The 15,973-nt window shown below is 39.4% G+C and overlaps 1 protein-coding gene across 1 annotated transcript; it reads right to left on the reverse strand.

Moving 5' to 3' along the window:
* Nucleotides 1-909: 909 nt before the first annotated feature.
* Nucleotides 910-2,612, reverse strand: LOC123226743. The gene is made up of 3 exons (XM_044651273.1): nt 1,965-2,612; nt 1,533-1,841; nt 910-921 (listed from the first exon to the last, which is right to left on the reverse strand). Exons 1-3 carry the CDS (start codon nt 2,610-2,612, stop codon nt 910-912), a joined length of 969 nt encoding a protein of 322 aa, XP_044507208.1.
* Between the last annotated feature and the right edge of the window lie 13,361 nt (nt 2,613-15,973).

Below are 15,973 nucleotides of genomic sequence, written 5' to 3' on the forward strand. Positions count from 1 at the left end.
CTCAATGGGCAGCAAGGGAGCGCATCCTTTATCTCCAAGAGGTGACATGAGTTTGCCACCGGCCATTTCCACCTTTGCTCCTTAATGACTACTTTAACAAGAGCATTCTTTGGGATACCCGAATCATAAATGATCCTTGGTCCATATTTATCCAACAAAGGACCGTGGGGGTGCCAATTATCATGCCATAGATAAGTCTTTTCCCCATTGCCAACAATCTTCTTAAACTTGGACTTCATTTGTTCCCTAATGCCAAGGATCTTCCTCCAAACCCAAGAGCTCTCCCCATTAGCCTTTATATCCCAAAAACATTTGCCTCTTAGCTTGTTGGTTTTAATCCATTCCACCCAAAGAGAATTCCTCTTGTCATTAAGAATCTTCCACATGTTTTTGACTATGGCAGCTTTGTTCCAAGCTTTGCTCTTCATGATTCCTAATCCACCCTCCTTTTTAGGAACACATACCTCCTCCCAAGCAACTTTTGCCTTCTTTCCCTCCATTGAAGCACCACTCCAAAGGAAATTCCTTAATATTCCATCTATCTCCTTATGGATACTTGAAGGGAGAATAAATATTGAAGACCAATATATTTGAATGCTAAATAGGACAGCTCTAATAAGAATGAGCCTACCCGCATAGGATAAGGCTTTGCTTCGCCAAGAGGTGATTCTCCCCACAATCTTTTGAATCAATAGCTTGCATTCACCACTTTTGAGCTTTGAAGAAGTTATAGGAACTCCTAAATACTTAAAAGGCAGCTCCCCCAACTCCATATTGATCCTAGCCGAGAGTTGCTTCTTCTCCTCTTGGGAAACCCCGGAAAGGTATATATTACTTTTAGCACAATTCATCTTCAGCCCGGACCACTCATGGAATAGGCTAAGGGTATTCTTCATCAGTGAAATGGAGTCACCATCCGCCCTACAAAATAAGATAAGGTCATCGGCAAAACAAAGATGGGTGATATTGTTTACCTTGCATTTCCAATAATGGCCAAAAGAAGGCTGATTTTTAAGTTCCCCAAGCATGCGGGAGAGGACCTCCATTGCCATTACAAAGAGGTAAGGGGATATAGGGTCCCCTTGTCTTAATCCATGAGAGCTCTTGAAGAAACCAACTAATTCACCATTGATACCCAATGAGAATGAAGGAGTAGTGATGCAGCTCTTGATCCAGCCTATGAATTTCCCCGGAGTGCCAATAGTTCTAAGGATTGTGAGAAGGAAGTCCCATTGAACCGTGTCATAAGCCTTCAAGATATCAATCTTCATAGCACACTTCTTGTCTTTGCCCTCTTTGTGGAAGTTGTGCATTAATTCTTGACACAACATGATATTTTCTCCAATGTTCCGACCTCCCACAAAGGCACCTTGTGCTTTATCAATGAAGTTTGGGAGGATGGCTTTGAGGCGGTTTGCTAGAATCTTGGAGATACATTTGTAAATGGTGTTGCAGCAAGCTATAGGCCTATAGTCCTTGCACATAGAAGAATTAGCCACCTTAGGAACAAGAGCAAGGATTGTACAATTTACCTCTTTGAGGAGATGGCCCGAGGAGAAGAAGTGCTTGATTGCCTTGATAACATCACTCCCCACAATCTCCCATGCTGCCTTAAAGAAGAATGCTCCATAACCATCCGGACCGGGAGCTTTATTGTTGTCCATGGCAAAGATGGTAGCTTTGATCTCATCCTCTTCCACCTCCTTAATCATCATCTCCTTTACTTGGCTCTCCAATTGGAAGTTAACCAGCCTTTGTATTTCTTTAAAGTTTATATTGCAATCATCCGTGGCGTTGAGAACTTCCTTAAAGTAGTTTACAAACTCCTTTTTGACTTCTCCCTTATCACTCACAAAGGTTCCATCATCAAGACACACTCCTTTTATTGAATTCCTACTTCTCCGCGCTTTAACACATTTGAAGAAATATTTGGTGTTTTGATCTCCTTCTTGAAGCCAATGAACCTTTGCTTTTTGCCTAGCCAACGATTCTTCAGCCTCACTAAGTCTCCAATAGTTTTCCAGCCAAGTTTTTTCTTCTTTAGCTAAATCCTCATCAAGAGGGTTGATTTGGAGCCTATTTTGAACACCTTCCAGGTTATATTTTGCTTCTATCACCTTATCGGAAATATTCCAGAATTCATTCTTATTCAACCTCCTTAAAGCACCTTTTAAACCTTTGAGTTTGCTTACAAGATTGAACATAGGACTGCCCTCATAATCCTCTTTCCAAGTCTCCTTTACAATGTCAATAAAACTTCCATGATTTGCCCACATATTGTAGAACTTGAATGGAACCTTCCTCCTCTCCTCTCCACCCCCACAAGTCACTACACAAGGTGAATGGTCTGAAATTGAAGGATTGAGAAAACTTGCATAAGAATCCGGCAAAACATCACTCCAACCTTCATTGACAAGAGCTCTATCCAACTTGCAAGCTATCCTTCTTTGCCCTACACTAGAATTACTCCAAGTGAAATGGTTCCCCATATATCTTAGATCATCTAGGTTTGCCTCTCTACAACAATTGTTTAGATCATCACAATATGTATCACCCCATACCGCCCCTCCTATCTTTTCATTTGGTCCCCTAATTGCATTAAAATCACCCATAATTAACCAAGGTTTAGTGCCCATTTGGTTTGAGTGCTTAATAAGTTCCCTCCAAAGACTTTTCCTCTCCAAAGGTTGATTAAGCCCATAAACTATAGATATAGCCACTTGGGTTTCCTCCTTCACTAACCAAGCTTCACAGTGAATGAATTGAGGGGCCTTTTCCTTGATATCTATACTAACAGCTTCCTTATTCCATCCTACCCAAATTCTCCCATTTTGGCACACCCCATTATTATTGTCATGCTCCCAATCTCTCCATACATTACTAGCCACTCTAGAAAGATTATGAGACCCTACTTTTGTTTCTAACACAGCCATAAAATCTACTTTATTATGAAAAATAACTTGTCTAACCTCCCTTTGTTTGATAGGAGCATTAAGGCCCCTAACATTCCAGCATGCAACTTTGGTCATTTGGATGGGTGGGATGGGGAATTTGCTTTCCTTTGCTTTGCCAACTTCTTCCCCACGTTTTTACTCTTCATTTCAGCATTCTCCTTCCTAAAGTCCATCTCATCCACTTTAAGTTTCCCTCCAAATGGTGCCATTGCCGGAGATGCTTCTTGATCCATGTCCTCCGAGCTACTCAGATGCTGAATTGTGTTTGTGGCCACTTCTTCACTCTCCCGTGCACTCACACTTTCTACCAAGGGGGAAAAATGTTCTTTTGATGTGCTAGCTTCGCCTCCGCATCTCTTTCCTTCCTTTTTGGCTTCATTTAAGTTGGTCTCATAACTTGCTACTTGATTTGGTATTGTCTTCTCCTTCTCCAGCTCGTGAGGCTCCTTAATAGCCAATGCAGAAAAACTATTATGCTTTTGTGCTCGTAAATTAATTCCCATAGTTTTCCCCATTTCCATCCCTTTGTCCATGCCTTTCTTGTCATAACCTTTTGGTGTTAGCACCATTTTGCCTTTCCCATGCATTTTCTTCGGTACCACAAAACCATCCCCCTCCTTCAAAGTATTCCGTGAGATAATGTTATCACCTAGTTTGGGTGCTAGTGAGCAACTTGCTATGGAATGACCAAAGCATTGACAACCATTGCACTTTATAGGTTTCCAAGCATACTCCACCTTGATTACCATCGATTCTCCGTTTGGCAAAGCAAGGCTAATGGAATCAGGGCATCCCGAGTCCACCTCTATCTCAATGCAAACTCTAGCATACTCCAATCTTGTCCCTTCTTCAGTCACGGAATCCATGTATAGTGGACTTCCTATTGCACTAGCAATGTAGCTAAGCCCTTTCGGTGTCCAAAATTCAAGGGGAATGCCATACATTCTAATCCAAATAGCTACCTTCTTCACATCATTAATCACCATAGGCAGATTTGTAGTCCATTTCCGCACAATAAATGGTTGTCCTTGTATGGTAATCTGCCCCTCTTCCACAGCTCTTGTAGCTCCCTCCAAATCTTGGAACTTTAGAATGAAGACACCTTGGCCCGAAGTCATGACATCTATGAGGCCTAAAGCTTTCCACACCTTCTCCAATGCTCTTTTGACCGTCAAGAATGGTGGTCTTTTGCCAAGGAAGAAGCCTACAGCACATGTATTCCATCTCAATGCACCTTGATCAGCAACTTCTTGAGGGGGGGCCACACAAATCGGCCCCTTAGAGTCTTTCCCTTTAGGTTCAAAAAATTCCAACTTAATATTAGACTTCTTAGGGGTGAAAAGAGAGTTCCATGAAACTCTTTTCTCCACTCCTCCATCCACCTCCGTATGTTTCAACAAGCAAGAAGAAGCATCTGACGCTTTCCCTACAGCAGAAGCAACCATACTCTTTTGGTGCAAGAGGGGAGAAGCCAAGATAGTTGACATTTCTTCTTTCAAAAGAAAGCCAAAGAAGGAAGACAAACCAGCCTATGCAAGGCACAACAGTCTAAACTTTCACTGAAAAGCAATTCACAGCAGACTGTGAACTACCGTAAATGGGAAGAAACAGCTTTGGAAGAAGAAAGGAGTTTGTTGCTTACACCAAAAGGGAAAGTAGGCCAAAAGATAAATTTTAAAATTTGAAAATTGAGGAGAGAGTAATGAAGACCGCCAAGGAAAGAAGAAGGAGGGAACAAGATGATACCGAAGAATGCAACTGGAAAATGAGAGAACAAAGTTAATGAGAACACCAAACGAATGAAGAAGAGGGGAATGATGGTAAATAAAGTAACTAATACAATAACCTGAAAAAAACTAAGCTAGAAAAATGAAGGAGGCCGAAACTGAGAAAAATGAAAAGGAGAAGAGCAGCCATGGATACCGGCGACCAAAGGTGTCTCCGGACTGGAGATTGGTACCGGATGGGTCACCAACCGAGGGAAAGTTTGACGGTGGGTGAATCTAGATGAGAAGAAAGGAAGAGTTTTTAGAGAGAAGAGAGAGCATTTTTTGGCTTAAGGAAGTTGATCAAAACACCCCCTTGGTCAAGAGTTGGATGCTTTGGACTTACAAGTGAAAATCTACTTCATATACAAGTGCATATGGCGGCAAAAATTGGGCAATTAATTTGACATGGAAGCTTTGCCCTTCATTTAAGCTCAACCATTCATTTAAACTAAGGTCATACTACATTAATGGATAAACTAACAAAAGGGAACAACTTTTCCTTAAAAGGTGGAACTATGTCCACCAACTAAAGTTACTTTCTTCCCATTTAGTTGTAATCCAACTAAATGGGCTTCATGGCATCTTGGGCTCCATTTAAGTGATGGAGGGCTGCCTCATCTACTTGGGCTTCAAGTGGGCTTGTAGTTGGCTTCTTGGACTCATTTAAGTTGCTATTTCATTAAGGCCTTGGATGCAGGTAATGAGATTGCACCCAAAAGTAAAGTTGGGCCAATGTGGAAAAAGCAATGAATCTTTGGGCTTGCATGGAGCTAATTCTTCATTCTCAATGGTGGCTTGAGCCAAATGGAGACTTGATAAAGACTTGGAAGCTAGGGTTGGAGAGGTAGCCGAAAATACATCATCTTCTTCATTAATGTGGTATGGCCTTTGTTTAAATGAATGGCTAAGCTTAAATGAAGGGCAAAGCTTCCATGTCAAATTAATGCCCAATTTTTGCTGCCACTTGCTCTTGTATATGAAGTGGATTTTCACTTGTAAAAAGTTAGACTTCTTTGATAATGAAATTCTCAAGTAAAGCTTTGTAGCTTTTCTTTAGTTGCTTGTTCATTTATCCAATTCATCTTGGAGTAAGAATTGGTGGTGGAAGATCCCAAGGTTGGTGGAAATTTCCTTTATGCCTGGGTTAACTTTTTTGTTACCCTTGAAATCCAAAGTGTGAATGTGTGTTGTATGCCTTAGATACTGTTTACAGTGTGTGATTTTGCCATTTTCAGATGTTGCTGTCAAACTTTGAAACAAGTTTTTGAATGCCTTGTTGATTGAGTTGTGATTGCTATCATATACCATTAGAAAACTCTTTGAATACCTTTTCCAATTATCTATCATTTGTATGATTAGGAGGTCATTTGCTTGGTTAAAATTGAAAGACAAAATTGCTGTTGTGCCATATGAACAGTAATTCCAGAATTGAGTTTGTGTGTTATTGCATTGTCTTAATGGATATGCACCAGTAAGTGTTCTTCCTGCCATTATGAGTTACTTCTCTATCAAATTGCTAAGGTCTCCCTAGTAACAAATGGCATGCATCCATGGGAACTACATCACACATAATCTCATCTTGGTGATGTTTGCCAATGGAGAATTAAGCAAGTACTTGTTTGGCTACTTAAAGGCTGGTCCCATTGCTCAACCATTAGAGCTTATATGGTTAAGGATAAGGTATGGTAGACAATCTAAGTTTCTTCACTAATGTAGATGAATCCACATTTGCACAACTTCCACTATCTATAATCAAAGAACACCCCTTGCCTCTAATGATGCATCTCGATTGAAAATTTTGGAGCCTTTGTTCCTCGTGTGGAAAGGACTTGGAATACAATGCTTTTCTAATCACTAACATCTCTCCTTCATCAGCCTTTTGTAGAATTTCTTCTTCTTCCTTGTTGGCTTCATCACTTTCATGGCTGAAAACTTCACTTTCTTCTCTTTCTTAAAGGGACTCCTCAATTGCTTGTATCTCCATCAAGGATAAAACTCTCCTATTAGGGCATTCAACTTGGAAGTGTCCATAGCCTTGGAATTTAAAGCACTTTTTGTTGGAGAGGTTAGTCTTCACCATATTAGGCTTGTCCTTAGTTGGTTCCACCATTTTTTCCTTGCCTTTCTCCTTAGAAGAAGAATCAGTAGCATTTGTGTAGGATAGGGAACCTTTATGGAAGGTAGTTCCTTGGTAAAAGATGTGTTTTTGTTAAATAATGTCCTTTTGGAGAATGACTTGGAAACCATGGGCTTCATGGCTTTCTTTTGCTTCTCCACTTTAATAGCCAACTTACACACATTTTCAAAAGTGCAAAATTGTTACAACTCCACCATATGAGCAATGTCTTGATTCAATCCTCCAATAAATCTTGCAATGGTTTGCTCCTTTACTTCCGGTAGCTCACTCCTTATAGCTTCTCAAACTCCCTTATGTAATGTTCTACTCCATCACTTCCTTGCTTAAGGGTGTGTAGCTTGAGGTAAAAATCTTGTTTATGGTTGTACGGGAGGAATCTTCTCTTCATAAGCTTCTTTAGTTTCTCCCAAGATCTCACTCTCTCTTTACCATCCCTTTCCCTTTGTTTCTTAAAATTTTCCCACCACAAGGATGCATAATCCTTGAATTTCAAGATGGCAAGCTTACATTTCTTCTCATCTGAATAGCCTTTATATTTAAAAACTCTCTCTATAGCATGTAACCAATCAACAAAATCATCCGGACTCATGCTCCCTTCGAATTCTGAAATTTCAATCTTTAAGCCCCTATCATCATCCTTTTCTCTCCTAGGTGGCCTCTCTTGTTCTTCCTTGAGTCATCATGAACTATCAATTCCTCCCTATGATGTCTAGGAGGAGGAGGGGAAGGTCTAATATGTCTTCTTGGGTGATATAATTAGGTTGGGTGAGGTGGAGAATGGGGTATTTGGCTTTGCGTTGAAGTTTGGGGTTGTGATGAGGGTGCTCGACTTTGAGTGAGTCTCTCATCATTTGCATCATTTGATTAATTTGGTCTTTAATGACCTTAAGCTCTCCTTTGACCTCTTCTTGTAGTGCCATGTGGGCAAATTCCCATGGATGAGGAGATGAGGAGGATGAGGATGAAGTTCTTTTATATGACATTTTTGGTAATGACTAGTGGGTAAAGGCTAATGGTTATAAGTGTTTGGGAGTTGGGGTGAGTATTGGTAAGTATTTAGGTCAAGAAAGGTTTGTGTTTTAGGCAAATTAAGGTTTTGTGAACAGTAACTTTATCGTATATAATAAATTTCGACCATAAACAGTAGCTCTGGGAAGAAGATTATAGTCAACAAATCACAAAAACAGCCTACGCTCTGATACCAAATGGTGCATTTCCATCAAGATAATGCAACAACACGCAAACTCAATTCTGGAAGTTACTATTCATTTGGCACAACAACAATTTGTCTTCAATTTTTATCCAATCAAATGACCTCCAAATCATGCAAATTATATATCATTGGAAAAAGCATTCAAAGAGATTTCTAACGATATATAATGTCAACCACAACTCAATCAGCAAGACATTCAAAACTAGCTTCAAAGTTTGCTAGCAAAAACTAGAAAATTGCAAAATCATACACTGTAAACAGTACCCGGGGCATACAACACACATTCAAATTTTCACACTTTGGATTTCAAGGGTAACAAGAAAATTAACCAAGGCATAAAGGAAAGTTCCACCAACCTTGGGGTCTTCCACCACCAATCTTCCACCAAGAATGATTGGATAAAGGAAATGAGAAAAAAAAGCCAATAAGTTTTCTTCAAATTTTCTTTCAAGAGCAAAAACCAACCTTTTACAAATGAAGATCCACCCCTTTATATCGGAGGCATGGATGGCAATGATACAATATTTCCTACAAAAGTCAACTAAAATGGCATGAATTAAGCTAAACCATTCATTCTAAACCAAGCCCATACATAGTAATTAACTAAAGACAAAAGTTAGTTGTTTTTTTCTTAATTTTAGGAATGATGTTTCCTAACTAAAACAACTAAATTATAACTTAATTCCAATGTAACTAAAACCCAATTTTGGGCTCTTTGGGCTTCTCAAAATGATGCTTAGACATTTGGGCCATTGATGGACTTCAAAAGTTGCACTTTTTGATCAATTGGAGCAAGCTATTCATTTGGACCTTGGGTGGATGTAATAAGACTATACCCAAAAGTGGTTTTGGGCAAAAATTGAAGGTGCAATGCTTCCTTTGGCTTGGGATTTGCTAGAACTTCATTCTTCTTGGCTTCAAAGGTTGCATAGAGACTTGAGGATGACTTGGAACCCAAAAATGACAATGGAGCCGCGTATACATCATGTAGGCAAATTCCCAAGGATAAGGAGGTGAGGAGGATGAGGATGAAGTTCTTTTATGGGACATTTTTGATAATGGCTAGTGGGTAAAGGCTAATGGTTATAAGTGTTCAAGGGTTGGGCTGAGTAATGGTAAGTGTTTTGGTTAAGGAAGGTTTGTGTTTAAGGCAAATTAAGGGTTTGTGAACAGTAAATTGTGGTGAATAGTAGCTTCATGAGGTAGAAATTAGTCAACAAATCACATAAACACCCTAGACTTTAATACCAAATGGTGCATTTCCATCAAGACAATGCAACAACTCATAACTCAATTTTGAAAATTACTGTTCATATGGCACAATAGCAATTTGTCTTTCAATTTTAACTAGTCAAATAACCTCCAAATCATACAAATTATATATCAATGGAAAAGGCATTCAAAGAACTTTCTAATGGTATATAATAGCAATCACAACTCAATCAACAAGACATTCAAAACTTGTCTCAAAGTTTGCTGGCAAAAATTGGAAATTGTAAAATCATACACTGTGAACAGTATCCGAGGCATATAACACACATTCACACCTTCACACTTTGGATTTCAAAGGTAACAAGAAAATTAACCAAGGCATAAAGGAAAGTTCCACCACCAATTCTTCCTCTTAGATGAATTGGATAAAGGAACAAACAAAGAAAGAAAAACTACAAAGCTTTGCTTGAAAACTTCACTATCAAAGGAGTCTAAAGTTTACAAGTGAGAAGTAGGGATGGCAATGGGGAGGGGCGGGGAGGGGATATCAATCCCCGTCCCCGCCCCGTCCCCGTTGCGGGGATAAAAAATAATCCCCGTCCCCTCCCCGCGAAGGAAAATCCCCTCCCCATCCCCTCCCCGTCCCCGCGGGGAAAAATCCCCTCCCCATCCCCGCCCCGTCCCCGCGGGGAAAAATCCCCTCCCCATACCCATAAATATAAATTTTAATTCTTTTATATATTTCAATAAATAAAATAAATCATATTTTTCCAAAATTTCACTTGCTACAAGAGCTATAAAATATTCTTTGTTATTTTAGTTCAAATATAAAGTTTTCATAAAATCTAACAATATGCAATAATCAATCTCTTCATTAGTAGCTCTTCATGTATGTGATTTAGGGTAATTTTATAATAACATTAAATTTAACATTTTTCATTCACTTCAATTGATTTTATTAAGTTTATAATTTATTATTTTTTGTGTGTAAAACCTAGTAGATTGACTAACTAAGTTTTGAAATTGAAATAAAATTAATTTGGTGCATTTACATTTTATGATAATGAAATTCTAGGTTTTTTTTAATATATTAAATTAATAGTTTAGAAATTAGTAAAAACTAATAATTGATAATTCAAAAATTAGTAAAATTAAAGTTATAGTTTTAATAAATCATAATGTAAAAATTTCTAAAATTTAATAGTTTAGAAATTATTATATTAATATATTAGATTTAGGGGGTGGGGAGGGGAGGGGCGGGGTGGGGCGGGGAGGGGAGGGGTGGGGAGGGGCGGGGCGGGGACACATGTATCCCCGTCCCCGACCCGTCCCCGATTACGGGGATTTTTTTTGTCCCCATCCCCGCCCCTTTCCCCGTTTTTATCGGGGAATCCCCTCCCCGTTAGGGTCGGGGAGGGTCGGGGCCCCTAAAGTCGGGCCCAAATTGCCATCCCTAGTGAGAAGCCACTCTTATATACAAGAGGAAGTGGCGGCAAAATGAGTATTAATTAGACAAGTAAGCTATGCCTTTCATTTAAGCTCAGCCAATCAAATAAACTAAGGCCATACTATATTAATAAAGAAAATAACAAAAGGGAACAACTTTTCCCTAAAAAGTGGAACTATGTCCACCAACTAAAGTTACTTGCTTCCTTTTTAGTTGCAATTCAACTAAATGGGCTTCATGGCATCTTAGGCTCCAATTTAAGTGATGAGTGGCTGCCTCATCTACTTGGGCCTCAAAGTGGGCTTGTAGTTGGCTTATTGGACTCATTTAAGCTTCTATTTCATTAAGGCCTTGGATACAAGTAATGAAAGTGCACCCAAAAGTAAAGTTAGACCAAATTGGAGATGGCAAAGGTTCTTTGGACTTGCATGGAGTTTTTCCCTCATTCCCTTCATTAGCTTGGGCTAAGTGGTGCATGGCTAAGAACTTGGGCGCTAAAAATGTTGAAGTGGCTAGAGATATGATCCAAACCCGAATCCAATGGAAGGTCCATACTCGGTCCATAGTCTATCCAAGACTCCATCAAGTGCAATCCAATCAAGACCAATAGAAGAATACCAAGTCCAACCTCATCACTTGTTAAATTCGGCCCTACATGAAGTGTGGAGCCCAAAACCTTGTCTTGAAGAGAGGCAAGCACAAAACCAACCTATGTTCAAGCCCATTTCGTCCCTTCCTTCATTTTGGGGTCCCAAGCCCTCCTTTGGTCACTCATTTATCACTTGGATCCATTAAAAGTCCAACAAACCCAATGGAGTGCTTAATTAGCTCTAGATATTTTATTGTCTAATTATGCACTTTACTTATTGTTTGTGCTAGATTATGTTTAATTCAGTTTGTTAGTTGCCTTGGGTGAAGCTAAGCAAGTCAAAGAAGCTCAAAGAAAGAGGCAAGAGTTGACATATCACATGGCTCTAGGAATTACTTCTTTTGGCAAGACAATTCATGACAATTTGGCCTTCCCTTGTTTTACATTCTTCTTTGGGATTAACATGAAGATTAGAGCCAAATGTCTTTGAAATGAGCTTGGAATGTAATGTAGCTTCATTTAGGTTTCATTTAATTGTAGTTTGAAGCCTATTTAAGCTATCCTTGGCTGATGTACATTTTTTACTTAGCTTGAATATTAAAGAAAGTATTTCTTGCAATTGTTGCAATCTCTCTTTATCCAACTCTTGACCAAGAGGTTGGTGGTGATTCAAGGCTAGTGGGTTTCCCTTTAGGCCTTGGTTTATTGGTTAGATTGTTATTTGTTTGTTCTTAATCTCATTTATTATCATTTTCTTCTTTATCCGAAATCTCTCTTGAATTCTATTTGGCTGGAACTTATTCTTTTTCTATTGAGTTTGGTAGTTTAAAGTTGTGTTTGGGATTGAACTTGCTTGATCATCCTAATATAACTCACCTATTAGTTGAACTTGAACTAAAACCACATCATTTGGTATCAGAGCACTAGGTTGGAGCAAGGTGAGTTTTCTTTTACTTGGTTGTTCCCGGATGTAAAGGCCGGTGGTTGTTGTTGAACTCTTTGTGTGAGTAAGGTTCTTCTCCTACATTTCTTACCTTTACAAACTTTCAGCACCCAAAACAGAACCTTAAACTTAGTTTACACCTTAAACACTACTCCAAAATCCAAACTTCTCCTACATTTCTTACCTTTATAAACTTCCAGCACCCAAAACAAAACCTCACACTTAGTTTACACCTTAAACACTACTCCAAAATCCAAACACCACACACTAAATACCTATCACTCATTGTACCATTTCGTCATATCTAGAGAAAGTGGCTCATCCTCACCACCTCACCCATGGGTATTTGGGCACCAAAAACTTGAAGGGGAGATCCAAGAACTTAAAGATCAAATGACCAGATTAACACAAATACTTAGCAACTTTGCTGTCACCCAAAACCAACATCCACACCAAAACCGAACTACCACACCTCCAGCCATCCCACAACCCCCACCACGAAGACACTTAAGACAACCCCTTCCACCTGTACACCATGGAGAAGAGTTGATAATTGATAGTGATTCTAGCGAAGGGGAGCGATTTACAGCCCATAGAAGAAACTTTGATGATGACCAAGGACTTAAAATAGACATACCGGAGTTTGAAGGCAGCCTTAGTCCGGATGACTTCATGGATTGGTTACATGCTATTGAGAGGGTATTTGATTATAAAGGGTATTCTGAAGAGAAGAAGTGCAAGGTAGCTATTTTAAAGTTTAAGGATTATGCATCTCTTTGGTGGGAAAATTTGAGAAAACAAAGAGATCATGAGGGTAAGAGTAGAGTGAGGACGTGGGAGAAATTAAAGAAACTCCTCAAAAAAAGATTTTTGCCAGAGAACCACAAGCAAGCTCTCTACCTCAAACTTCATACACTCAAACAAGGAGACAATAATGTGGAAGTATACATTAGAGAGTTTGAGAAACTCATGATAAGGAGTGAACTTCCAGAACTTAAGGAGCAAACTATTGCTAGGTTCCTTGGGGGCCTAAGACAAGATATAGCTAATATGGTTGATATCCAGCCATATTGCTCATTTGAAGATGTATGTAAATTGGCCATCAAGGTGGAACGGTAAGGGAAGAACATGAAACCCCCATCCACCAAGCCATTCAACAAGGGAACCTCCTTCACCAAAGGTTCTCCTTCTTTCACCAAAACCATGTCCACTTACAAGGATAAGGGCAAGGAAAAAGTGAACGAACTTCCTAGGGAAAGACCAATGCCGGGAAAGAATGCACCAATGGAGAAGAAATGTTTCAAGTGTCATGGTTATGGTCACTTCCAAGCAAATTGCCCCAATAGGAGGGTTATGACTATCAAGGAGATCCAAGCCATTGAAGAAGCTATTCAAGATCAAGAAGAGGAGGAACAAGATGAGGTTCTTTGTAATTACCAAAAAAAAAAAGATGAGGTTCTTTGCCATGGAGATGATGAGGCCGAAGATGAAGAGATCATTCAAGATGCCGATGAGGGGAACTTGCTGGTCATTAGGAGAACTCTACATGCCAAGAATCTGCCCTATAAAGATCAAAGACTCAACATTTTCCAAACAAGGTGTATCATTAGTGGGAGAGTATGTTCTTTGATAATTGATAGTGAGAGTTGTGCCAATGTTGCCTCAACTACATTGGTGGACAAACTCAAGTTATCTTCCACACCACATCCTCAACCTTACAAGTTGCAATGGTTAAGCAATGGAACCAGCCTTCAAGTTACTAGGCAAGTACTTATTTCCTTTTCAATTGGCAACCATTATATTGATGAGGTGCTTTGTGATGTTATTCGTATGGATGCATGTCATTTACTTTTGGGGAGGCCATGGCAATATGATAGAAGTGTTAGACATGATGGTAGGAAGAATACCTATTCTTTTAAATTTCAGAACAAACTCATTACCTTGACACCTCTTAAGCCTAGTCAACTAGCTTCCATACCACTTGAACATGAGAAGAAGAAAGATAACTTGTTTTTGAATAGAAATAGAATTGAGAGAGCTTTGGCTATTCAAAAACCTGTGCTAGCCTTATTGATGGTTGAGAGGAGAGAAGAAAAAGGGGTGAGTGAACCAAGTCCTAAGGTGAAACCCTTATTAGCCGAATTTGAGGATGTCTTCCCTAGTGATCTTCCACCTCGTTTGCCACCACTTAGGGGTATTGAACACCATATTGACCTTATTCCAGGGGCACCACTTCCTAATAAAGCTGCCTATAGGTATAACCCAATGGAGACCAAAGAACTTCAAAGGCAAGTGGAGGAACTAATTGCTAGAGGGTTTGTAAGGGTGAGTATGAGTCCATGTTATGTTCCAGCCTTATTAGTACCAAAAAAAGATGGGACATATAGAATGTGTGTTGATAGTATGGCAATCAACAACATCACCATCAAATATAGGTACCCCATCCCAAGATTAGATGACATGCTTGATGAACTCCATGGTGCCACAACCTTTTCAAAGATTGATCTCCGAAGTGGTTATCACCAAATTCGGATGAGGGAAGGAGATGAATGGAAGACATCATTTAAAACCAAGAGTGGACTCTATGAATGGATGGTCATGCCTTTTGGACTCTCCAATGCACCAAGCACTTTTTTTTTTTTTTTGGTAAGTAATTAATGATTTTTATACCAAAGACAAAATGTACATATTGGTTTATCTAGGACAATGTCCCTAGATTAAACCTAACACAAGCATACCTAGGACATGCCCCTAGGTTATGCCAACAATCATGCATGTAACACAAGAGTACAAACAAGAAGCAAATAGGCTCAAGCTAAGTACAACCGAAAACTCAAAGCTACGGATAAGGAGAGCAAACAACCAAAACTACAAGCCATACGAAATCACATAAGCATAAAACTAGCTATAAGAAAACAAGACATTACAATTCCAATATCCGGAAATCAGCAAGTTAACAAAATATGGATCTCGGCAAGTCCCATATCAATGCAATGGAGTCATTTACGGAAGATCTTTGAATGTTTGATAAGGACAATGTTCTAGCTTTCACACAATCCTTGATGGCGGCAATGATCCTTTCTTGCGGAGATTTGTTCCTACCAAAGTATACATTGTTGCGTTCAACCCATATGTAGTATAAAGTGGCACCAAAGCAAAGCTTACAAATGATGTGTAGAAGTTTATCTCCCTTCCATTTGTCGGCATAGTAGAGAACAAGAGTGCCCCAAGGAAGGGGGGGAATATCAAACCAGCAAAGATTAGCAAAATGACTCCAAATGGCGGCAGAATAAGGCTAATGAATGAGGTACTCAAATCCTTTCTTGGTAAATTTGTGGTTGTTTATTTTGATGACATCCTTGTGTATAGCAAAAATCATGAAGATCATTTGGAGCATTTGAGAGTAGTTTTTAAAGTGTTGAGAAAACAGCAACTCTTTGCTAAGCTTGAGAAGTGTGAGTTCTTCAAAGAGAGTGTGGTATTCCTTGGATATGTAATATCAAGTGAGGGAGTCATGGTGGACCAAACCAAAGACAATCACTGAAGTTAGGAGCTTCCATGGTCTTGCCTCCTTTTATAGGCGTTTTGTTCCAAACTTCAGCTCAATTATGGCAGCCATCACCGAGTGCATGAAGAAAGGGAATTTTGAGTGGACAAAGGCAGCCAATGATGCATTTGAAAAGATCAAGCAAAGACTTTGTGAAGCACC

This window comes from Mangifera indica, chromosome 10, assembly GCF_011075055.1.
Source record: "Mangifera indica cultivar Alphonso chromosome 10, CATAS_Mindica_2.1, whole genome shotgun sequence".
NCBI classification, from domain to species: Eukaryota; Viridiplantae; Streptophyta; class Magnoliopsida; order Sapindales; family Anacardiaceae; genus Mangifera; species Mangifera indica.

Bases quoted from the DNA above. Each gene is read 5' to 3' on its own strand.
- LOC123226743 (XM_044651273.1), bottom strand. From the start codon at position 2,612: ATGGGTGATTTTAATGCAATTAGGGGACCAAATGAAAAGATAGGAGGG. The intron at 1,842-1,964 runs GTTCATTGGCTT...GTGAGTGATAAG, and splicing joins TGGCTAGGCAAAAAGCAAAG to GGAGAAGTCAAAAAGGAGTT.